Source organism: Ctenopharyngodon idella, chromosome 6 (assembly GCF_019924925.1).
Source record: "Ctenopharyngodon idella isolate HZGC_01 chromosome 6, HZGC01, whole genome shotgun sequence".
Classification (NCBI taxonomy): Eukaryota; Metazoa; Chordata; class Actinopteri; order Cypriniformes; family Xenocyprididae; genus Ctenopharyngodon; species Ctenopharyngodon idella.
In genome coordinates, this window is record NC_067225.1 from 1585008 (window position 1) to 1611208 (window position 26201).

General features: G+C 38.9%; 1 protein-coding gene across 4 annotated transcripts in view; it reads right to left on the bottom strand.

Annotated features, from left to right (window-relative positions):
- The window catches only part of lhfpl4a (LHFPL tetraspan subfamily member 4a), a 40740-nt gene extending 14891 nt beyond the window's left edge, over positions 1–25849 (bottom strand). Inside the window, exon 1 of one of the 4 annotated variants that reach the window (XM_051897925.1) lies at positions 24606–25849. In XM_051897925.1, coding sequence (XP_051753885.1) covers positions 24606–25011 — 406 coding nt within the window. In that variant the 5' untranslated portion in view covers positions 25012–25849. The remainder of the gene's footprint in view (positions 1–24605) is intronic. The other 3 variants (XM_051897926.1, XM_051897928.1, XM_051897927.1) reach the window with 3 other exon arrangements.
- Between the last annotated feature and the right edge of the window lie 352 nt (positions 25850–26201).

The following is a 26201-nucleotide window of genomic DNA, read 5'->3' on the forward strand; positions in this document are numbered from 1 at the left end:
ATGACTGAGCACTCTGACAACTATTTTGGTCCCACTTTATATTAGGTGGATTTAACTACTATGTACTAACATTTCAATTAATCATTTGATAATGCACTTATTAATTAAATACATGTTGTTACATTGTACTTATTTTATAATTACCTGCATATAATTACATCGGTAATTAATTTCTGTAATTACATCTATAATTACACGGTTGACCCTTCCCTTTCCAACCCCTCCCTTAAACCTATAACCATACCCCCAAACCTGTCCCTAATCTTACCTGTATCCACCTCAATAGCAGCACAAGTGTTTTACAATGCAACATGAAATACACTGGACTTAGTTTTGCACTAAAGTGGATTTAATTAGTATTAGTTAAAGGGGTCATGCATTGAAAAAATAATATTCCCTTGATCTATTAACATATAAGTGGACATATAAGAGGATTTATGTACTATAAATACCCAAACCTTTTAACTCTCTGTAATTAAGAATGATCGTTTCCCATATTGCAACTAAATTATCCTAATTATCTTGATTTAATACTAAAATATATTAGTTTTTTCACCACTCAGAGGAACAGAGCATCTAAGTGTCAAATATGGTTTCAAATCAAAAGACCAGTTTCTCAGGACATGTAATGCACAGAAGTCAAAAATGTAAACTAATATTACTATATTAACCTGACAAATTACATCAATGAAAGTATGTTTTATGAAGTAGAAATAGATCCTTAAAATAACAATTGCAGATTACCACTTTTTTCAGTGTACATTTTAATGTGTCACCCTAGGATTTTTACTGTATTTTCCTGGCCACCCCATTATTATTTTCCTGGAGGTGCCACTGTTTCTACTTCTGTCTGATTTCATACAGATGAATACATTAGTGTAAAACTGCCTGCACAGAAACAGATCAACATCTACTTCTTCGTTATATCCTCTTTTGCCCACCCACTGGTGTGTGTTAGTGATGTGATATGGAGAGACAGGAAAGATGTTACCCAATCATAGCAGTAGACATTTTCATTGAAGTCTTAAAGGAGACTAAACCTCTAAATAAAGTGACCGGACTTGTGACCATAACAATGCGCAATATAGTTGTTTATTTAAATATATGATTTTAAATTATAGCATTAAATTCGAAAAACTAAGAATTACTTGTCCTGTTTGTTTTAGCGTGTGACATCATAACCAGAAAGCTATAAAGCACACCTTGACCAAACAATGTCAGCTTCTGATTGGCCAAAGCAAGTCGATCACAGGCATGTAGGAAGTACCCTTCTCAGTAAGTAGTTTCCTTCTCAGGGAACCAGGGTTATAGTCATTATTGAGACGTTCCCTTTCAAGGGAACTCCACGCTGCGCCAGATGTTGAAGCTATGGGAACAATATACCCACTATGACATACTGAGTAGTGCCTGTCCTAGTGTGAATCATGGTGAGCATGAATCTAGAACATAAGCACCTGAGACCCTGGTGTGGAGTCCAAGTCAGGTTATAAAACCTCACAGATGTGTGCGGAGAGGACTAGCCTGCTGCAACACATACTTCCTGCAGGGAAACTCCTGACAATAAGGCTTTTGAAGCCGCCACACTAGTTGAATGTGGTCTGACAGCCAAAGGTGAAGGTTCTCCACACACCTCATAGCCAAAAGAGATAGCCTCAGCTATCCACTTGCTTATTCTTATAATTAGTTCCTGGGGAACCCCAAAGCAGACTAACAGGTGATCAAATTTGCACAACAGGGCAGCTCTGTGGACATAAGTATCCAGTGCCCTGACTGGACACACAATAGCCAGCAAGAAAGCTGTTTTCAGACCCAATAGGCTCAAAGGGCACCATAACCAGGCCTTCCAACACAGAGGCCAAATCCCAAACCAGAACCATTGCATGGCTTGCAGACCTCAGTCTCAAAGCACTACATAGGAAATGAGACACCAAAAGGGTTCTCCCCAATGACTCACCACCCCAAGGTGTGTGGTAAGCTGCTATGGTCGCCATGCACACCTTCAAGGTGAAGGATGATAGCCCTCCAGAAAATCAGTCCTGGAGGAGCCAACTGGGGACCAGCCAGGCAGTTGGGTCCACCTGGTGATTTCCGCACCATGAAGTGAAAACTCTCCACTTCAAGGCATAAAGTTTCCTCTTGGAGGTAGCTCTAGAGTTAAGGATAGTCTCAACAACTTCAGTTAGGAGACCAGAGTTCAGGAGTTGGTCCCCCTCAGGGGCCAAACCCACAGTTTCTACAGGTCTGGATGGGGGTGGAAGATAGCAACCTCTGCCTAAGACAGAAGGACCCTTCTGACAGGAATCTCCCTGGGAGAGCCGTTAAATAGAGACATCAGGTCCAAGAACCATGCTCAGCCCGATGATCTGTAAAGAGGGTGCGACCGCAGACCTCCCTGATGATTTATGTAGGAGATCACTGATGTTTTGTCTGATCTGACAAGCGCATAGTAGCCCCTGAGATCTGGAAGGAAGTATTTCAGTTATCAAAACAGTTATCATCTCCAAGCAGTTTATGTGCCATGAAAGATGCTGACCCCTCCACAGACCTCAAGTCGAGGGACCGTCTGGGATCACTCTCCAGCCTGTGAGGAAGCGCCTGTCCTGAACGTTTTGTGATGACAAGGCACCCCCAACACAGGACCCTAGATTAAATACCAAGGCTTCTTCCACATCACCAGGGTACGAAGACACTTGCGAGTAACCTTGATCATGCGAAATGGGTTTTTTTCTGGGAAAACCCCTTGGTCTTGAGCCCAGTGGCGTAGCCACGAGGGGGCCTGAGGGGGCCTAGGCCCTCTCATTAACATGTAGATTTTCTCTCCTGGATTTAATGTTGCCAGAAGCAAACTCCCACGATTGACTGTTAAAATAACACCTATAAATTGTAAAGAAATTAAGTATCTAAGTATCTTTTTATATAATAACTCCATATCCAAATTCTAGATAGCATTTTCAAACTCAGCCAGCTCTTTAGTTATTTTTATTATTTAATATTTTTTTTTTTTTAATTATTTTATTTAAGTGTTTATTGTAGCCTAAACAGATGCTTATTGAATTATTTTATTTAGCAACCCACTGATCATCAAATAGGACTACATCAAACATGAGAGTAATGAAAATGACTCATGGAATTTATGACTCTGGATAATCTGTTAATCTTTTTTAGAATAGAGATCACGGTTATCCCACAATTCAGAAAGCAAAACATTACACAATCAAAATAATATGTAGGGCTAAATTACTTGAGGTTCTGACAAAACGTTTTATTTAATGTTCAAATTTAGTCTATTTATCAATGTCTAAAATATTATAGATGAGTCTATTACATTTTTACATAATTTAAAGAATTCATCATAAAAAATCATTTGAAATTAATGAAAGAAATACATTTTAACAGTCACTGGTTGCCATCTACTGGCATAACAAGATATATTATAACAGATACAATGTTTATTTAAAGCTTAGTTTCAAAAGTCGTCTACTCATTTTGATCGCGGCAACTGCAGCATCTGTATAAACTTTTATCCAAATACTTTCACATAAAAATACACATAAAATGATCTATATACAGTCTTTGAAACTTTCACAGTGATGGCTTGGCCTAGTTTGACGGCTACGGCTAAAAGGATCGACTCAATATGAGTAGGGGACAGTTGTGCCTACATAGTAGTTGAGTCCCATACTACCCCTAGAAAAGTGGTCCTCTGTAATGGAGAAAGCACAGTCTTCTTGGAGTTCAGTATTAACCCGCAAGCACCTCATATGAGTGAGAACGACGTCTCAATGCCGAACTACCATATGTTCCAATTGAGATAGAATCAACTAATCATTGATGTAACTGACTGCGCAAATGTCCTGGAATTACAACGAAGCCATCATTTGTGAAGGTGCGGGGTGAAAAAGCTAAAGGCCAGTTCACACCAAGAACGACAACTATAGAGATAACTATAACGATAACTATATTTGCGTCAACAAAAACAAATGATAACAGTCTGTTTATTCTAAGTTTGTGCTCTGCGGTTTCAAAGTTTGTACATGTCTTGCTGTTCTTGTTGCATTTACATGGCTTTAACCAGCAGATGTAATCAGCATGCTATGTTTCTAGTATATTTGCTAGTGTAATCAATAGTGTAATCGTAGTCAATATAGTAAAGTGGATCTGCAAATTCAAAGGAAATAAGACAGTGTTTTCGAAACTAATGCTGGATACCTGAAGTAATTTTATGTTACACTGTTTGCTATTCTGGCATAATGATATCATCTCTGTTAATAATTTTCACCATTTATTCTGGGGGTATGGCCGATTATTTTCCATATATCCATTTTTCTCGCATCTGCTTTCAGTTCCATATGTAAAACCAAACACTGCATTTGGAAAAAAGAACCTCATATTAACTGTGAAACAAAGTGGTGTGACTGTTATAGTTTAGGGGTGTTTTGCTTATTCATGGCCAAGCAAACCTGCCAAATCGTAATGTCAAATGTGAATATGAAGCAATCTAAAGTTGAAAAGCTGAACCATGAGTTGAACCAAAAGTTAAATCTGAACCATGACTGGAACTTTCAACATCATACTGACCCAAAACATGAAAGCATCTAATCTCATTCCAATTTGACATGACCCAATTTGACAGCCCACCCAGTTAATGCACACACTAGTGAGTATTGAACACACACTCTGCAAACCAGAGAAATGGACAACCATTTTTGCTGTGTTGCCCAGGGAGCAATTGCAGGTTAGGTGCCCTACTCAAGGAAACCCCAATCATTTCTTGCTGGTATTGAGATTCGAACCCACAACCTTCAGGTTACCAGTCTGACTCTCTAACTATTAGGCCTCAACTTCGTATACGTATATGGATTTTATACACATGTATATTAAATTAAAGTATGGAAATTTATGTTATATTTATTTATAAAAGTAGATTATGGCATCAAACCTTAAATTCTAATATGCGTGAGTTTCATCTGTGTTTGATGACATTTCAGGGTGTTGTGAATGAACACATTTTGTTAAGTGAAGTGAATTTCAACAGATATCACATTCTCAGGGAGCAGGGAGCAGTGAACACTGTGTAGGGACCCTGTCAATCGGGACACACTCGAGTTCATGGTGGTCTCTTCTAACAAGCTGATGATCTGAATCAGGTGTGTCTGATAAGAGAAACATAAAAACTGTGAGCGGGGAGGTGCAAGGACTGAAATTGGGAACCCCTGCTCTACAAGAAGCTAATAAATTGTCAGATTTGTTGTCTGCAATATTCCTGTAGTATTATAACCCAGAGCTCACATAATTCAATCATTAACATATGTATATTTAGACCTGCAGGTTTTGGTGAAGGAATGAGGTGAGGACTCAAGAATCCAGAGATGGGCTTTTTTTAATTAAAATCAAAACAAAAAGACAAACAAAGCACTAGGCAGGGCAAGGCAGGGCTGACATGGCAGAACAGGACAGATACAACAAGACACGATGGATAAATTCGACAACAAACTGGCACAGGACTGAAAACACAAGGAGAATAAATAGGAGAGGAAATTAGGAGGGTAACAAGGTAGAGCAGGTGGGGCAAATAAACCAATAATTAGGTAACAAGAAAGTTAAGACAATAGACAGGAAAACACATGGCACATAGAAACAAACATGACAAGTGCTCACACCAAACATGACAAAACAACAACACATGGCCAGTGAACACAATCACAAGCCATGTGCTCAAACAAAACATGACATGAATACGCAGCCAATGAGAGCTCTCAATAACTGCATTCACCAAAACATGGCAACACGAAAGCACGCAGCCAATGAAAAACACAAGCCGTGCGCTACACAGAACAACACAACAAGAGAGCACGCAGCTGATATAAACACGAACTGCGTGCTACACAGAACACACATGGACAGAAGACAAACACATGGAGCATGAATGTCTGAACCCGACACAAAACCAAAACCAAACTAGACCAAAGTGCTGGGAACCGGATACAATGCTCTGCGCACAAAACAATTCATGTGGACAGAAGACATACAGCTCGAGCAAACTCGGAACTGCACGCTCCCCATGACAAGACAATAGGAGTGTCAGGGCTCTGTCACCAAACAAGAACAAACCAGACTGAAGTGACAGAACCCTGACAAAACCAGCTTGTTTGCAGTGCTTATTCTAATTTGTTGTAATTATTATGTATACTATTGTTTGTATTATTTATAAAATATCATATCACATCTGAATATCTAATTTCATGTATGTTAGTGAATGATGTAAATGGTGACAATAAATTGTTTATTTCCGTAAATAAAAGACAGTCTTCTGAGCTGCCTCTGTCCATATACCTCTAGCGGGTCAGTACCTTGAGCCAGAAAATTTATCTACATGGTACTGTAAAGTACTACCAGTAGGCATTTTTTTTTTTTCACAGTTAACGGAATCATTGCAGTTAAATGGCAATTTCTCCTAGTTGATGTAAGAGACTGATTATATAAAATACAAGCAGGGTGCGAATAACACAATGGCCTTCAGGGGGTCAGAGAGTAAATACACACAGACATATATATGTGTGTGTGTGTGTGTATATATATATATATATATATATACACACACACAACTAGCATGACAATGTGAACCATCAGCCAACGGACATGTATGCTGCCCCAACTAATGAGTGACCAAGAGAGGAGAAGACTAAGAGTCAGTCTGAGATCCTGGTTGTAGTGTCCTCATGATGTGTTAGTGCTTCTGCACTAATCTCTTAACCTGATGAGCACAATGATGTGTGAGGGTCAGAGTTTAGTCAGAGGAATGTTACGCTCCCATCATAAGTGAATACAGTAGTGAAATCCACACATCCATAGTTGTATAATGAGTGGTATGATAGTAATGTCTGAGAAGGTGTGCACGCAGTCCACTTTTGAGGGTTTGGTTGTACCTTTCAACGCCCCATTTGCCTGGAGGTGTTAGAATGCAGTGCTAATTTGCTGAATCCCTTTGGCATTTAAGAAGATGGCAAACTCAGATGACAGAAAATGTGACCTATGTTGGTGGCCACTGCCTGGGGCACACTCCAACAGGCAAAAAGCAGCCCAAAGAATTTTACCCTTACAAAAAAGAAGTTTATTCAAGTGTGCTATTAGACTTGTCTTGACTTGACTATGGGTAAAGAATTGTTTGAGGGGGCTGAGTAGGATTGGAGCATGACAGTCTGTCAGAGCCAGTCCTAGAGGCGTAGAGGTCAATGGCCCATGTCTGTGGTTCACATCAAAGGAGGTGTGGGCTAGGTGGTCCATCTTAAAAGTGAAAGTAAGGCCATACAGGAAAATATGACAGTATTCCCAAGGCTCTCCTCTCTCTGCAAATAGGTTGTTTGCACATGATGTCACAGGGTGGCGCGAAATGCAGATGGAGGGCAGGAAGTGATTTTCTACATAGGGAAGCACTATGAAATGTCTATGTTTTGCGTTGTTTATGGTTGCTCTAATCGATCAAACCGAGAAATCACAAGGAGCCTTTATTGTGTACCAAAAGTTGTTGTTCATCAGGGGGGAAAATGCAAGAAACTGACTAAAAAAATGCAGGAAAAAGTGGCTTGTAATCCTGCGTCTGCGGTCGGGAGGAGCTGAGTCGGATAATGCTTGTGTTTGCATTTTGCCAAAAGTTAATACTTGCATATGCAACGATTAACAAAAAAGCAGTACGCCTCCATAGTTTTGTATGCTTTATTTATTTTTTGGTGTAGAAGGATGTCAGTGCTCGGTTGCCTAAAGCATCTTAAGTGTAATTTTCCTTATAACATATGTTATAATGTAAGGATCTCGTCCAACATATGTTGTGATTTTCTGTTTATACCTCTCTTGAAATAGTGTTTAAACCAGTACATTAAGGACCTTCCTCCATCTCGTCCATTCTGCTTTTCACTTCCTGCCCTCCATCTGAATTTTGCACGTCATCAGAATCATGTGATTGCAAACTAACTATGACTACTTTTGCTCTGATGGTGTGTGGTGACGAGTTCTCTGATATGAATGCCACAGTCTTCTCCATTCCATTATAGAGTTGTTAGAGGAAAGCAGCAATAGGTGTGGCAGAGGCACACATACAATATTAGTGTTCAAACTCATATTGTCATGACCCTTTTAAATGTTTATTAGATATTCAAAGGCTTGTGTATTTGCTGAATGGATAGGAATAATTAGGAGTGAGGAGATGGGGTGGTGGAGGGATGAAGGAAAACTGTCATGGGACAGAGGTAAGTCTGCTGTATATATAACTCCTGTCGTGCTAACTGAGTTGATTAAGTGAATGTGCTCCTCCTGTGCTAATTTGGTTGATTATCTGAAAATGCTCCTCTCGAACTTTGTTAATAAATCATCATTTCACGAGTTCCCACTTACATATATTCAGATAGAGTAAAAGTTATGCATATGTTGCCTCGGCCTGCAAATTCACCAGATCTAAATTTAAATGAGTATCTATGGGATGTGCTGGACACACAAATCTGATCCATGGAGGCCCCACCTTGCAACTTGCAGGACTTAAAGGATGTTTTGCCAATGTCTTGGTGCCAGATTCCACAGAACATGTTCAGAGGCCTTGTGGAGTCCATGCCTCAACGCATCAGAGCTGTTTTGGTAGCATGAGTGGGACCTACACAATATTAGGCAGGTGTATTTAATGTTTTGGCTGATCTGTGTAGACTTTTGTGTAATGTTTTGTGTTCAAGTTTTTCCTTATATTTGCTTGACTATTTCACTATTTACTACTTTGAATTGACATATTTTATTATATGAGGGAAGAATGACATAAAATGGGCTTTTGGCAACAGTTCAAGACAATATCATGCACACTGTATAACTTTAAAATCGTGAAACATAAATATTGTTAAATATTTAGGGATCCAAGCACTGAAGGTGCTGGAACCCTATTGTGTTTGCACTGATTTTCTTGTTGTTGTTGTTGTTGTTCTTCTTCTTCTTCTGTGTGTGTATGGGCACCAGAGGCCGTAACTCAGGCTTAAACCGCAACTCAGGCTTATAGGCACACACCTGTCCAACACTAGGTGGCACTATAATAAGGCAATTTGCATTTTGAATCATAACTTTGGAACCCTAAAATTCTTTTCCCCCAGAATCCTTGAGTCAAGCCAGCCTCCTCTGTATAAGTGAAATGCATATTTTGCATATTTTCCTAAAAACCAACTTTTTTTAACTCCTCCCAGGCCGTTGGTATGATCTTCACCAAAAAAGGCACAAAGCAGCAAGGGCTGGTGCTATGGCAAAATGTTATCAAAAGAATTTTGATTTGTTTAAGCATTGCAAAGTTGTAAGTTATTTAATTGGTCAGGCAATGGCCATTTTTACAAGTTGACCTATAGCTTAACAAAACTTGACACAAAGACAACAGGTCATTTTGCGGATGCACAAGAAGTTTCATAAAATTACACCAATAGGGCGCACTACAACAAAAAAACATTCTAACTCTGTAACCATATGATCCACAAAGTTTTTTAGATGATCTAAAAAATGATTTGCCATTCTAATTTGTTAAAAAACCTACTTTTTCTAACTCTTCCTAGGCCGCTTCACGTTTTTTAGGCTACCACAACACTATTGAATCCTGAATCTTATTACAATCTCACAACATAATTCTTGAAATAAATCAAATTGCGGTCCTCACCCAAACAATTAAATAATTTGAAATTCTATCAGTTCACTGATTGACTGTGTTATATACATAGCCTAACAGAGAGGAACTACCAACACCTCATTTGATCAGGAGCTAAGGTGCGCAGAATGTTTAGCAGTGTTGTTAAACTGGTCTCACTGTCCATTATCTTGTGAATAGTATTGTCATGTGTCTTCTGTTATTTTAAAGGACTATCTGCTGTTCCTGTCTGACTTGAGTTAATCCCTGGTGCTGCCCAGGAACTTAGCCCTTCCTCCTCTGCTGGTCCTATCTGGGTTGATTGATTCCCTAATTCCGTCCAGGATCACTGACCTTCCTTCTTTGCCATTACCATCTGGCTTTACCGGGGATTCCCCAAGTCTTCGTCAGGACTTCCTGCATCTACTGGTTCACCAGATCCCCCATCATCTTCATTGCCCTGAAGTGGGGATCTGTTTCCCTTCCATGACCCTGGCTCTTCCTCCCACTAATACTCTCTGTCGGTGAAGCCCACCTGGACTGTTTTTGTTCTGTGGTGTTGCCTGGGTCATCATAGTACCTTAGAATGTCAGCTTGAGCTCTGTACTCTGTGCATCACAAACTCCTTTCAGAATGAGCTTCAGCACAAGGTTTCTTCATCAATGAGGCTTCTTCAATCATTGGCATCAGCTAGACTTGATTGGGATACTGAACATTCCTTGGTGTGTTCCAATCAAAGATCTGCCACATGGACAGTCCACCTGGAGAATCATACAGTACATTGATACAAGTAAGGTAAATCATCTGGAGAAGGCAGAGGCATTCACCAAATCCTTAGAAGAGACTCTTCTAGGAGGAGAAATCCAGAACAGATGTAATCGTCTAAATGACACTATTCACAAAGCTACCTTTGAAAGCTTTGGTAAAAAGCATGGAAGACACGAGACTGGTTTGAGGCCAACTCAAAAGTGCTCACTGCATTCATAGAAAAAAAAAAGAAGCATGCAGCACTGTTGGAACATAAACTGCACACATCACAGTCAAGACTACAGACACTGAGAAAAAACAACAACAACAAAAGTTTGTTACTGTAGAAATGACTTCTGGCTGAAACTCTTAAAGCAAATCCAGGCAGCAAAAGATGCTGAAAAATCCATGGCATGTACCATGAGATAAAGAAGGCAAGTGGCCCAACCTAGCACAAGCTGGCACCAATTAAATCTGCTCCAGGGGAAACAATCACAGACGAGGGCAAGCAGATGGAGATATGGGTAGAATGTTACTCACAGTTATGTTGCATTCCAAGCCATTAAACAGATGCCTCTTAAGGAGGATTTTGATGGTTTGCCCACCACAGAAGAGCTGAGCAAAACCATTGATAGTCTGCCCACCAAGAGAGCATCAGGACTAGATGGAATCCCCCCAGAGGTTATAATGTGTGCTAAAGGTGTGTTATCGAGTCACCTGCACAAAATACTCTGCAAGTGCTGGGATGAAGAAAGGAACCCTGGGACATGAAGGACTGGAACATTGTCACCCTGAATAAAAACAAAGGGGGTCGCAGTGATTGCAATAACTATAGTGGGATCTCTCTATTAAATATCACTGGCTCAAGTCTTTGTTCAGGTTATTCTAAATTGTCTACAGAAATTTGCAGATTGGGATTATTCAGAGTCAGAGTGCGGTTTCATATCAGAACACTCCACAATAGACATGATCTTCTCCCTATGACAGCTTCAGGAGAAATGCAGAAAATAGAAACAGCTGTTGCATATTGCTTTCATGGACCTGACAAGGCTTTTGACCTTGTCAGTCAAGATGGCCTAAAGATGGTTCACTGTCCAATCAAAGAGGATGATGTTGAATAACAGTGAGTGTTTATTGCAGCAAATGTAAACAGGAATGAACAGGTAAGCGAGTCTTTGATATAACAGTTCAGAAAGATGATAGAATGTTAACCAGGTTTACTGTTTCGCAGGTGGAGAGGAGATTGTGGACAAGGAGAACCAGGGATGAGCACACGCCTCATTGAGATCCAGCCAGGTATCCAGGTAAGTAGTATACAAATAGGGAACGCACACGAGGAGGAGAATGGAGACACATCAAAGATTGGTTGCCCACCTAAGCTGCTTAGTATGATTCGGTCATTTCACACAGACATGGAAATAATTGTTAAGTTTGATGGCTCATCATCAGGGTCTTTAACATCAAGAGAATTGTCAAACAGGCTTGCGTTCTTGCCCAGCACTCTTTGGGATCTTCTTCACAGTCATGCTAAAACACACATTTGGTAAACCACGGAAGGGATTTATCTCCATACTTGATCAGATGGTAACCTCTACAGCCTCTCTTGATTAAAAGCGAAAACCAAAGTCTGCAAGGTACTCATTAGAGACATGCTGTCTCTAATCATTGCCTATGATGCTGCTCTGTCAGCCCATAAGGAAGAGGATTTATAGCAGCTTATGGACAGATTTTCTCAAACATGAATCTGAAAAAGACAAATGTGATGTGCCAAGGTGTTGAGGATCCCCTTTCTATTAATATTCTCAATTCAGTGCTCCAGACTAACATTTGAGAGCAGTTGCGCTAGTGCCACTAAGGGCTCCAGACTAACTTTTGAGAGCAGTTGCCACTAAGTTCTACAGAAGGTGGCACCAGCACCTGATTGGTGGTGCTGTTTTTTTTTTTTTTTAAATCATAAGTACGTGCAGTTACTAATAATATTACATATTTATTCATTGGAAATTTGACAGTAAAGCACTGAGCTTGAATTGAGATTGCAGATAAAATTAACTTATTAATGGTAACATGCAAAAACATTTTTATAGGGAAAACTGTAAATATTCTACTCTTATTAAATGTACTGACCGACAGCTTTAGTGATTATAAAAGGAGTGCTCTTTACTTGCTTTCTGTGTAATTCAGTCACAATTAGAAGTTTTTGTTTTTCATGAGACTTTTCCTTATTTTCCATATATTAGAGAGTCAATAAGTGCTTCTCTGCCGTCATCTAGTGGTAATTTCATGTCTTTTTTTAAGTGTATGTTTGGCTAGAAGTGTTTTTTCCTTCCTCTTTAAACTTTTAGTTTTACAAATCATTACATTAAAATAACATTAAAATTGGATAACATTTAGAGCTTTTAAGTGCTGGAAAAAGTGTGAAACAAAAGTTTAACTCCCAAAAATTTGCATGAACCCTGAAATTAAGAATGTAAAAGCATTCGAGTATTTCTGCCACAATACACTTTTTTTAGTAAGCCTTACTACATTAAATCCATGGTGATTTCTGGACTGGAGAGCCTTAACTTGTTCATGGCACAGTGTTTTTCCTGGTTTCCACATCAGGGCTATTTTAACTGATCTGTTGTTTATATAGCAGAGAATTGACCCTTCGCTGGGAGTTTGATTGACAGGCGATCTAACCAATCATAACGCTGAATCCACCGCTATGTCCGAGTTAGTAGATTAATGTTGGTGGACTTGAACTTGAAAAATGGTGTGTACTGACGTATTTCCGCGGTTGAAAAAACATTCCTTCTGATGTTCAATCATGTTTATTTGATGCTATAAATTAACTAGTAGGAAGAGATGATGTTCACAAGCCGCTTGAACTGAGGCACTACAGCGATCTGTCACGACACGTTAAAGAGCCACAAAATTGTATTTATTGTTAAAATTTCTTTAAAAATTACAAAAATTTGAAATTTGAGACTTTGTTCCATAGTAAAAGTAACCTGCTCTGTCTTGTCTCTCGACGCGTTGTCAGTGTCCTCTTTGTTCCATGATGTATTTTTCACTGTGTGAGAACATGACGAGTAGCGTGAGAACGGCATGGTTTGTCGGACATAGTAACAGACAGTAACTAAAGAGGGCAGGTATTTGCAAACTGTCAATTCTGCGCTGAATTTAACTGCTTCCCACTGATCTCACTGCGATGTTATTAATTTTTGCGGCAAATTCAAACGCTTTCTCACTGGATTTCCCAGCAGTGTGTAGTAAGTAGTGTCACGTGATCGAGATCAGCGCACGCTGAGCTCGCGCTGAGCTTGCGCTGAGCTCGTGCTGTCTATTATTGTTCAGTGCTAATAAAAATCCGCGCTGCACAGCGCAAATGAGTAGCACTGTTTCGTTTCACTTTCGTTTGCTATTTGTTGTTTCTATTATGAAACAGAAATGGCAGCTCTTATCAGTTGTACAACAAAATTTAGTCGCACTGGCAGAAAAAAAGGTTGCAAAATGTGACCATTTAGTCGCAGTCTTGAGCCCTGCATTATAATGAGTTCATGTACCTAGGCTCTAATTGTAACAGAATGACTCAGAAAGAGGATGATGTTGAATAACAGTGAGTGTTTATTGCAGCAGATGTAAACAGGAATAAACAGGTAAGCGAGTCTTTGATATAACAGTTCAGAAAGATGATAGAATGGTAACTGGGTTTACTATTTTGCAGGTGGAGAGGAGATCGTGGACATGGAGAACCAGGGATGAGCACACACCTCGTTGACATCCAGCCAGGTATCTAGGTAAGTATTATACAAATAGGGAATGCACACGAGGAGGAGAATGGACACACATGGAGAACAGGAACTTGGAGTAATCATAGGGGATTTGTTGCTAGAACATGGAGAACAGGTAAACAGTCCTTCTCTAAACGTCTAAACGAGACCATGCAATGACTGAGCTTGAGGTGTGTGCTTTTATGGTGTGGAGCTGATGAGGGTGATTGCTGGCAGGTGCAGATGATTGTGGAGTGTGTGCAGGTGGAAGCCAGGGAGGATGATGGGAAATGTAGTGCAGAGGTCACAGGTGAATCATGACCGTGACACTTTGCTACAATGTAAAGTAGTGAGTGTACAGCTTGTATAACAGTGTAAATTTGCTGTCCCCTCAAAGTAACTCAACACACAGCCATTAATGTCTAAACCGCTGGCCACAAAAGTGAGTACACCCCTAAGTGAAAATGTCCAAATTGGGCCCAATTAGCCATTTTCTCTCCCCCAGTGTCATGTGACTTGTTAGTGTTACAAGGTCTCAGGTGTGAATGGGGAGCAGGTGTGTTAAATTTGGTGTTATCGCTCTCACTCTCTCATACTGGTCACTGGAAGTTCAACATGGCACCTCATGGCAAAGAACTCTCTGAGGATCTGAAAAAAAAGAATTGTTGCTTTACATAAAGATGGCGTAGGCTATAAGAAGATTGTCAAGACCCTGAAAATGAGCTGCAGCACGGTGGCCAAGACCATACAGCGGTTTAACAGGACAGGTTCCACTCAGAACAGGCCTCGCCATGGTCAACCAAAGAAGTTGAGTGCATGTGCTCAGCGTCATATCCAGAGGTTGTGTTTGGGAAATAGATGTATGAGTGTTGACAGCATTGCTGCAGAGGTTGAAAGGGTGGGCGGTCAGCCTGTCAGTGCTCAGACCATACGTGGCACATTGCATCAAACTGGTCTGCATGGCTGTCGTCCCAGAAGGAAGCCTCTTCTAAAGATGATGCACAAGAAAGCCCGCAAACAGTTTGCTGAAGACAAGCAGACTAAGGACATGGATTACTGGAAGCATGTCCTGTGGTCTGATGAGACCAAGATAAACTTATTTAATTCAGATTGTGTCAAGTGTGTGTGGTGGCAACCAGGTGAGGAGTACAAAGACAAGTGTGTCTTGCCTACAGTCAAGCATGGTGGTGGGAGTGTCATGGTCTGGGGCTGCATGAGTGCTGCCGGCACTGGGGAGCTACAGTTCATTGAGGGAACCTGAATGCCAACACGTACTGTGACATACTGAAGCAGAGCATGATGGGAAATGTAGTGCAGAGGTAACAAACAGCCTCAGCATGGGCACTGTCTTGCCAGACAGTTTTTAGAGCCTGTGCTCTAAGTACCTTGATGTATGGCTGTGAATCTTAGACCCTTTATTTAAGACAATAAAAGTTTAAACGTTTTTCACATGCAATGTTTGTGGCACATTCTTGGCAGCAAGTAGACCATCCGAGTTACAAAGAAAGAGGTCTTGGACAGTGGTAACATTCCAAACTTGTTCATGCTCCATAGGCAGAGTTGACTTTGCTGGCATGGCCTATTCTATTGACTGAAACATGGGTGGATCCCAAAAGATTTTCTCTATGGAGAGCTGGTCATTGGGAAGAGAGCCCAATGACACCCTCATCTATGTTTCAAGGATACCTGTAAGCAAGATATGAAGGTACAAGAAGGTCCAACAACAGTATCTTTCTCCTGCATGGTCTGCACTCAAGTAACAGGAGGAGTGGCAACATCAGACTGAACACAGGTAGACATTCTCATCCCTCTACCCTCTCCCCCGGAACCTCAGATTGCCCAGATTCCATTTACTGGCGAGACAGAGTATCTGCATTTTCATTTCCACTGGAGAATCACACTCTACTGTAATAAGTTTTGCTGTGTCCAGGTATCTCAATGGATTACTATCAGTAAACACTACATAGGCAGCTAACAGATACTTCCTGGAGGTTTCTGAGACTGGTTATTTAAGCATAAGAATTTTTTTTTCAGATGGTCTAAGCCTACTAGAAAGGTCTCCTTACTCAGATATTCCTGCAAAAGCACAGCCCCCAGGCCAGAAAGGTTGGCATTTATCTCCAAAACAAGGTTTTTAGAATTCAGCCATAGGACAAAAAAAAGTGGTGCTGAAACCAATGCATTTTAGCTTTAGTTTAGCTTTCTTTTAGTTTCATACTCTACAGTCCAAAATGAGGAGAGAGACATTCTTGCAATCTTAGTACACATTTTTAGTACACTCTTTTTTTTTTTTAATCTGACATAGACATTTCAGGTTTTGGAGTCTCTATAGATGAGTTGAATTAGGTATATTATTAAAAATTAGACATGCAGACTAAACAAAGCTTTTGTGACATATTTGTACAGCATGTCATAAAGGCAAAAACAACAATTATACTCACAGTCAGTTTCAGTAACCTGCTCTTTACTTTCTCTTGAAAGTGCCAAAGTGGCTGGGCGCTGAAAACGGGGGACAACTTGTTTCAAAACAGCTATACAGAAAATCATGATGTTTAATGTTTATACTATCTTTATGCCTTACACGTCCTAACCAGTTGCAATGCGATAAAATTCTAGCAACAAGCATTTTGTCTGTCCACACCAGATGTGACACGACTACCAGATGTGACAAAATCAATCAAAAATTGCCAAAAAAAACAGTCAGAAGGGCGAGTGAGTGGGCTTTCTCTGCAAGTGCACTGCACTCGCAATGAAATTGATACACAATATTAACATTACTAAAAATACATACTAAGTGACTGAAACAATCTTTGCCATAGAATAGACTGTACGTATGCAGATAAAGTTGTATATATATTCTGTGCGATAATACAGTTTACATTATGTGATGACATAAACAGTCAAGCAGCCGGGATTTGCTATATAAATGGCTTCTAAAAGAATTCAGCAAAGTCTATACATGAGCGCTGTGTGCCGTGAGTCCATCTCACAGTGAAAATGAGCTCTGTGTATTCTAATGATATCTCCCAAGGGTAACATGCACAGAGTGAAAAGCAATGGTCCTAGTACTGAGACTTGCGTTACTCCATATTGAACTTTTGATATGATTGATATGATACCTCTTCATTTACTGCTACAAATAAGTGCGATTTGAACAATGCCAATGCAATTCCACTAATGCCAACATAATTTTCTGAGTCTATTTAAAAGAATGTTGTGGTCGATAGTATCAAATGCAGCACTAAGGTCCAGTAACACTAATAGAGAGATAATAGAAAGATGATAAGAGCAAATCATTTGTACTCTAATGAGTCAGGAAAATAACATATAAAGCAATCTTTAGTGGTAGAAATAATAGTTCTACCATATTTGTAACAAGGAGTTAGTCTTCCTGGTTTGGCTAAATGGAGTATACACAAGACTAGACAATGATCTGTTGCTCTTCTGAAAGGGTTAGTTCACCCAAAAATGAAAATTCTGTCATTTATTACTCACCCTCATGTCGTTCCACATCCGTAAGACCTTTGTTCATCTTCGGAACACAAATTAAGATCTTTTTGATGAAATCTGAGAGGTTTCTGAATCTCCATAGAGATCCAATGCAACTACCACTCCAAGGTCTAGAAAGGTAGGAAAAAGACATCATTAAAGTACTCCATGTGACTCCAGTGGCTTATACTAAATTTTTTTGCTCCAAAAAAACATAATCTACCACTTTACTTACAAAAATATTGATCTGCAACGCGTGTTCACGAGAGCTTCACAACGCATGTGTGTTGTGTTCAGACTCGCGCGTCAACTTAACGCACATGGGCGAGTGTTCGCGAGAGCATCACGACGCATGCGTGTTGTGTTCAGATTTGCACGTCAACACAACACACATGCGCGAGTGTTCACGAGAGCATCATGACACATGCGTTTTGTGTTCATGCGAGAGCTGGTATTGTTGCGTGAACACGCTTTGGATAATATTATTTTGTAAATAAAGTGGTAAATTATTATTATTTTTTTTTGCACAAACAAAGTACTCACGTCGCTTCATAAAATTGAGTTTAAGCCACTGGAGTCAGATGGAGTACTTTAATTATATCTTTTTCCTACCTTTCTAGACCTTGGAGTGGTAGTTGCGTTGGATCAGAAACCTCTCAGACTTCATCAAAAAGATCTCAATTTGTGTTCTAAAGATGAACGAAAGTCTTACTGATGTGGAACGACATGTGAGTAATAAGTAATAAATGACAGAATTTTCATTTTTGGAACTAACAATTGAAGAATTTCAATGCCATCAACGTCAATTCCATGTGACAATATTAAGTCAAGAGTATAATTATGAAAATGAGTGGGTCTGACACATAGTGTCCAGTAGAGTTTAGACTGTCTATAAATGCTAATCCCAATGCATCTTTTTCATTATCTACATCAGAGGTCTCCAAACTCGGTCCTGGAGGGCCGCTGTCCTACAAGTGTTACAACCATCCCCGCCCCTGTCAGCCATTGTCTTTCATACAACTAAGAATTTTCTTGATTTAAATGTTTTTACAGAATGACTAGGACATGGAAAAAAAAAAAGACTGACAGGGGTGTCTCTGCCAGTGTTTTAAGTAAAGAATCTGATGAGGTTTGGGTGAAATGCACCCTATGTAGTTTCTGGGCCCACCAAGCCTGCAATCCAGGGTTACCAACATTCATCTGTCAGCACTGTAACTCTGATTGAGACTACGCACACACACACACACACACACACACACACACACACACACACACACACACAAACACATTGACATGTTATTTTTTGTTAAACTTAAAGATGTACAAAGATGTTCTTTAAGCGGGTACATTGTAGTAGCCTAGTGTTTTTATTAAGTGTACTTAAGTAAGTTTGTTCTAGTAGACAAATTTATATATATACACACACACACACACACACACACATACTGTCATAGAGAGAGTAAGAGACATTGTTCTTTTATTTTTAATAAACCTGTTTTTGAACAATACCATATGTTATGCATGTGTTTTTGCTTCTTTTGTCTAATTGTTACAACCTACCCCGGTAGTGGGGTAGGTTGTAACAAAGGAACACCATGTATTTAACATTAACTAACAAGGTCTGTGATATTCTTGTAGAGGGTTGAATTGGTTCCATTTGTAGTAAACAAAAGTGGGTACTTTGTATAAAAGTTTGAGAACTCAAGCTAAAAAATTCAGCAAGTTATATCCCTGGTCTCCCCTAACTCACATGTGCAAGGAGTGCTAGCGATGAGATCACATCAGCAGTGTGGTCATTCTTGGAAGTGAACTTTTGCCTGTATGGTGATTTAGATTCACTCTTTTGGATTGCTGCTTTGAATTTGATCATGAGAGTACAGAATGCCGCATCCGGCGCGATCAACAGTCACTTGAGCGTACAGTGCCTCTGCAGCAGCAGCCTCCCCCATGTGTATGGATAAATCAAAAATAATGTGAACAGATAAATCATTTATAATTAATAGTGCAATATTCCATTAAAAAAAGAATTGTCAGTTTTGATTTAACGGTGACTTTAATATGGTTATTGTAGGCACTTGAAGTTGTAATGCTTGTCTTTTATGTGTAATGTTACAAGGAACATAAAAGTTATATCATGTCACCATTCTAAGATCTGCGAACAGAGTGACATTGATGAGATTGACAGACTTAAATGATGACTGATACACCTCAAAGGTTTGCTTAATTGAACAATGGTTAAGCATGTTAATCATGGCACCTCTATCTCAAGACAGAAAGCAAAAAAGGGTTTCAAGTTCACCAGCAGAAGACAGGGAGACAAGGACCAGCTGCTCAGTATGGTTGTGTGAGATGGCAGCCTGAGAGTCCACCGGAAGAAACTGAAGAAATCTTAAAACAGAAAGAAATAAAGAAAATCTTAAACAAAAATAGAAAGAAATAAAGAAACTCAACAGCAACTGCGTTGTTACTTATTTCCTATGCAAAGATTATAGACAGTCATGACAGTAGGCATCACATTGAAGTCTTAAATGAAAAGATCTAAAATTTCAATCAAAGGACCAGAAACCAGGTGGAAAAATAGAAAAAACAAAACAAAAACAAAACAACAACAACAAAAAACAAAAAACAAAAGAAGAAATATGTATTATTGTTAAGATTTTTCTAGAAGGTTATACATTTTATATATTTACTATACTATTGCCAGCTTTAAACTGCTAATTGTGAACAATTAGGCATGTCCACAAAATTAGGCATATGCCCATGACTGTCATGAAATGGCTGTAATGAGCGCACAACGAAGGGATATCACTAATAAAGTCTTTAATTATTAATCAAACCAAGAACAAGCAGGAGATAAGAAGAACAATAATTCAAACACAATCACATTAACATTGACAATACCGGACATTGAACAGAAAGAACTCAAGGCTTATATACACAGGGAATGTAATCAGAGAGAACAGAAACAGGTGTGTGGAAGCTAATTTAAGTTAATAAATTTACTTGAGACAAACACAAACAAACAAACAAACAAACAAACAAAAAAACTCACGAGGTCAAACAGGACAGGAAAGAAAAGGAAAGAAAACAAATGTTGCCCAGTATACCAGCTGAGAGCTTTCTAAAGGATGAAAACTGTTCTTTGCAAAGCAGCTGGCATATATGACATCATTAAACCAAGGCTACATGACAAAATGTACTGCAGAAGTGCCCTGAGCTACCCATTTGACAGTCAGGCCTATTTCTCACATCATCCTAGATCAGACTCCTGCAGTCCCACTCTTAGCCCTTACTCACCATGATCAGTTTCATGAAGATTTTACACTCATGAAGTTACAGTTCAAGTTACCCCAGTGACCAAACAGCTACAAAATGCAACAGTGGCAAGAGAAAACTCCTTAAGATGTTTAAATATTTGAGGAAAAATCCTTGGTAGGAGCCAAAGTCACCTGGGAGTATGGAAGCTTGTTTCTGCCACAAAAAAAAAAAAAAAAAAAAAAAAAATTACTATAATAAGTTTATATCTCACAATTCAGGCTTTACAACTTTAACCTTACAATTTTGAAAAAAAAAGTCAGAAATAATATTAGAGATATAAACTTGTAATTGTGAGTTTTAAAGCCTGAATTGTGAGATATAAACTCGCAACTGCAAGAAAAAAAAGTAATAATTGTGAGATTAAAAAACCACAATTACCTTTTTAAGTGCAAATTTATATCTCACAATTCAGAGAAAAAAGTCAGAATTGCAAGTTATAAACTCAAAATTGCAAGAAAAATGTCAAAATATCAAGTTTAACTGTGTGTAGTTTTTGACATTTTTAATAGTTTTGATATGCCTTACCAGAGGAAGATGTGCTCCCCCATATGGAAGCTTGTTCCCTTCACAGAATCAAAAATAAAAAAAGCAGCTTTTTATCTCACAATTCTGACTTTATTTCTTGCAAGTGTGAGTTATAAAGCCTGAATAGTTAGATGTAAACTCGCAATTGCAAGAAAAACGTCAGAATTGTGAGATGAAAAAAAGTTGCAATTACCTTTTTAATTTTTTATTCTGTGGCAATGCTAAATATAACGGCCAATTGTTTAGCAACAAACAAATAACCAATAATAGTCTAAATGTCCCTTGCCTCCATAAATATTCACATGCTTTGTATATATTCATTGAAACTTTCACACACTGTATTTCTCTTCAGTTTGGGGATGGGGGATCTAAATGTTAATTAAATTGAATATACTGTTTTTAAATACTTTATATGGTCTAAAAAGTTTGTGAAACCTAGAAAGTTGAATACCCAGTATCATGGTTTGCCTACCACCTCCTCTCCAAACCCCAAAGGAATGTGTACAGTTTTAAAAATATGGCTACTGGTCAGTACCATATCATGTTTTGCATGCATATAAATGGCTCCATAATCCAAAGTGTTTGTCAAAAATAATTCATATCATATGATTTGCCTCCTCCCAATGATTGCCACTTACAGCTGATGCTGAAACCCTACTGTATATGTTATGATAAGTATATCAAGTATATACTACTTACTATATATACTAGCTTACTACTGTAAATATAAGTAGTAGTAGATGCTATTTCCACTATTGCAAATAATAGCAAATACTATTTTCATCTCAGTGTATTGTGGTGCATTATAAACCAGTATTCAAGAATAACAACCTATTCAGTTTAGATGATTATATTTATTTAAACTATTAGTGTATGCTGAATTTAGAAAAATTGTGTTGTGCTTTTGTGGTCTGAGGTATTGCTGCACAAATTTTTGGTTGATTTTGCCATGATTTCTACCTTTAAATAAAGCATAGTGGAGAGTGGACAGGAAGTAGGACGTAGGAATATTGTTGGTTGTATTTGTCAGAATTATTAGAAGCACTAATTGCTAGAAACTAACAGAATATATTCCTGTGGCAAAGCTAAATTTCCAGCAGCCCTTAATGCAGTCTTTAGTGCCACATGATCCTTCAGAAATCATTTTAATATGCTGATATTCCAAACTAATATGCAAAACTGTGTGTTTCAAGTCTTTCTACAGAATTTCAATGGGGTTTAAGTCTAGACTTTGACTATGCAATTCCAAAACTTTAATTGTATTTTTTAAGCCATTCTGAGGTATGCATTGTCTTGCTGCTTGACCCTTTTGCTATTGATTTGGTTCATGACAAGCTGCTTAACATTCTCCTGGAGACTTTTTTGATACAGAGCGCAATTCATAGTTCCTTCAATAATGGCAAGGTGTCCGGTTCCAGATGTAGCAAAACATCCCCAAACCATAACACTACCACCATCAAGCTTGACTGTTGGTGTGAGGTTCTTCTCATGAAATGCACAGTGTTTGGTTTTCATCAAACATAACAGGGCCAATGTCAACCAAAAAAAAAAGGAACTTTGTCTCTATTTGTCCATATGGTTCCAGGATTCTTGAGGATCATCCAGTTGCTACTTACAGTTGCAGATGTGAGACAAGCTTGTGTTTTTCTTGGTGAGCAATGGTTTCCACCATGAATCCCATATTAGCCAGAGTAGAGTCATGTACCGCATACTGACATTTGCCAAGGCAAGAGAGGCCTGATTTTGGGATGCTGCTAGGGTTCTAGAGAGTTCCTGGATAATTTTGCACCAGATGATTCTATCAATTTAACCATAAAACTCCACACTACCACAATCCACAATGTTTAAGATCTGTACAAACTCAGAAATTGGGGACAAAGATGCTTTCATATAAGCACAAGAAACTACACCGACCTACTACTGCAGACCTGGCTTTACTTGTAGGCTGGCTGGACATATGAAGAGAAACAAATAACAGATATAGAAACCAGACAAAAGGTTAAATATAAGAATAAATGTAATAATATGGAAATGATTTAGGTGTTGTATGTGTTTAACTTTGTTTGAATATGCATATGGTTGTGTGCTGCACAGCTGTATTTGTAACAAATTACTATAGCTGTCAAATCCACCATGCGAATCAGCATTTTACTATGATTTCTAAAAAGAAAAACATGGAGGAGGAGAAAAACAAGGATGGAAAGAAACACACAGCAATTCATTCCAAAGTTCATTACAGTTAAAATAAGCCAGCACCATTAAGTAGGCATCAACTTATCAACTTCAGTGTTCACAATCAGCCATACAGCCACACAAAAACCTTGTTGTAAACTTCAAATGAGGCACTTTATTGATGTGCTAATTGTAGTATGCTCTTATCATTAAGGCTTTCATTCATTAAATTATGTGCCTGCCAGGTATTTTTGCTTCCATCCAAGGTTTTCTCCCTCTGTCTAACATTATAGATTTTTTTTTCTTTTATACAGTCATAACACCTTAGCAACCACATAGCAAAACCTGGCAACCACCTACAATCAGCATGGTGGAGACATGTTTTGCACAGACAAGCAATTTTTTCACAAGGTTAAATTACCCCATTCCAGGGAATAGTTAATAGTAATAGTAGATTTCTTGTCTTCTAGAGCAAAACAGAACACTGTCATGTGGAAATTAACAGCATTAAATATTGCAAACATAAAAAAGGTTTATAAAGTGCACAGAGAACACAGTGCTTTATTGATTTTTATTCATACCCGTTTTGTTTTGTTGAAGAAAAGTGAGAAATAACCAACATTACATTTTGTAATATTAAATAAATATCAAACACACACACACACACACACACACGTGTTATTTTTTTTTTTTTTTTTTTAATGAATACGGCAAATATAATAACATTTCCCTCTGCGCTACCTCAGAGCTAGCAAGGCAACATGAAGGCATGATCAGTGACAAACAGCTTTACTGAACCCCCTGAAAACACACGCACCCACAATGAGCTCAATTCAAATAAACAAGCATCAGTGCTTACATCAACCGTTTACACTGGTTTTGTGGAAAATAAGGTAAATGATGCCGTATTCTAGATTTATCCATTTCCTACAAAAACCTTCAGAATAATAAAAATAAATACTCACCACAAAGCAGCTGCATCCAAGCGCAGGTTTTGTAGACGGTGGCGGTGTTGCAGAAGAAGAAGAGCGCCATACAGGCGATGCAGCTCAAAATGAGCACCATGGACAGCAGCACGAAGAAAGAGGCCGCCTTAAACGCGCCGGACGGGATGGAACTGAAGTCGGAAAATGTTCCCTGGCAAATCAGCTCCCGGTTCGAGTTACCGTCGCCCACGCAGTAATGGAACAACCCGAAGTACCCGGCATGTGGTGTACTCACGCTGTCCCCGATCCAGTAAGGCTGGATGAAGACTACCACGTTGATGGTGGCGAAGCAGATGGTGAAGATGGCCCACAGGACACCGATGGCTCGAGAGTTACGCATATAGTTGTCATGGTAAATCTTTGAGGCTTCTTGTGAAGGTAGCATTTTTTTCTCTCGCTTGCTCCCAACCGTCTACTCTCCTGTGATTTGTTTCTGCTATTTCCGGCGTCTCTATCTCCCCCTATCTACCCCACCGGTACCCTCAGAATTGCGCTTCTGCCGCGAGTCCACTGACTGGAGATAAATAAAGATTTGTCTGATTTGAAGTAGAAAAGATGTAAGCGGTGTCCTTCCTTGATTCGATTTACCAGTCCTTTGTCACATCGGAATTGATCATGAAAAAATTAAATAATTGATGGGAGCGTTGTTATGATAATGCATTCGGTGAATTAAAAAAAAAAAAACCCTTCTGTTCCTTTCCACCTCCGCTCTCCGTGCAAGAATGCAGGCGAGACGACTGAGATTACATTGCAAAATAAATGTCTATGACAAAATCGACAATACGCATTATTGCTGCTCAATGTGTCTGGGTATAAATAGCATATCCGGTGCACCTCTCATCGGCTGTAATGCTGTCAAGATCTCAATGATGGATCTTCCGCAGACGAGCGAGAGCGAGAGCAGATTTAGCGAAAGCTGGAACATCAGCGAGAGGCGTCGCACATCGTCGTAATAATAACCTGAAAAAAAATCTGAATTTCATTCAGAAGAGCACTTCGTTTCGCGGTTTTACCAAAACCACCACGTCTCTGTTATCCCGTTAGGCTATTTCTTCTCTGCGCGCACACGCTTGGTGATGTTCAGAGCTGCCGGTGAATGCGCGTACACGATTTGGGATATTGCAGAAATTTCAATAAGTACACGCCCCTTTAACATGCGTCAATACAAAGTAGCTGTAATTGTTTTTGAACACATTATGGAGCACTTAACTGTTGTATGGCTTCATTGATTTTAGCATAACCCCTACAAGACACGAGGAACAGGTGTTATCAATGATCAATAGTGAAAACTAAAAATATGGTCTATTTATTCATAATTTAATTCTTTGCTTTCAGGATCAAACCTTAACAATATAATATCTCTATAGTTTAATGATAAATCATGAATTTATCACTTACGAAATTCTTATACTGTGTTTTTTCTTTGCACAACATATTATTAGAAAAAATAAAGGGAGCTACCTGTAAAGTGTAACACTAAAGTAAATTAAATTGTCACATTAAAAGACTGTATCTACGACACTGTAAAAAAAGTGGTAGCCTGTTGTTACTTTAAAGAGCTCTTACCCTTAAATG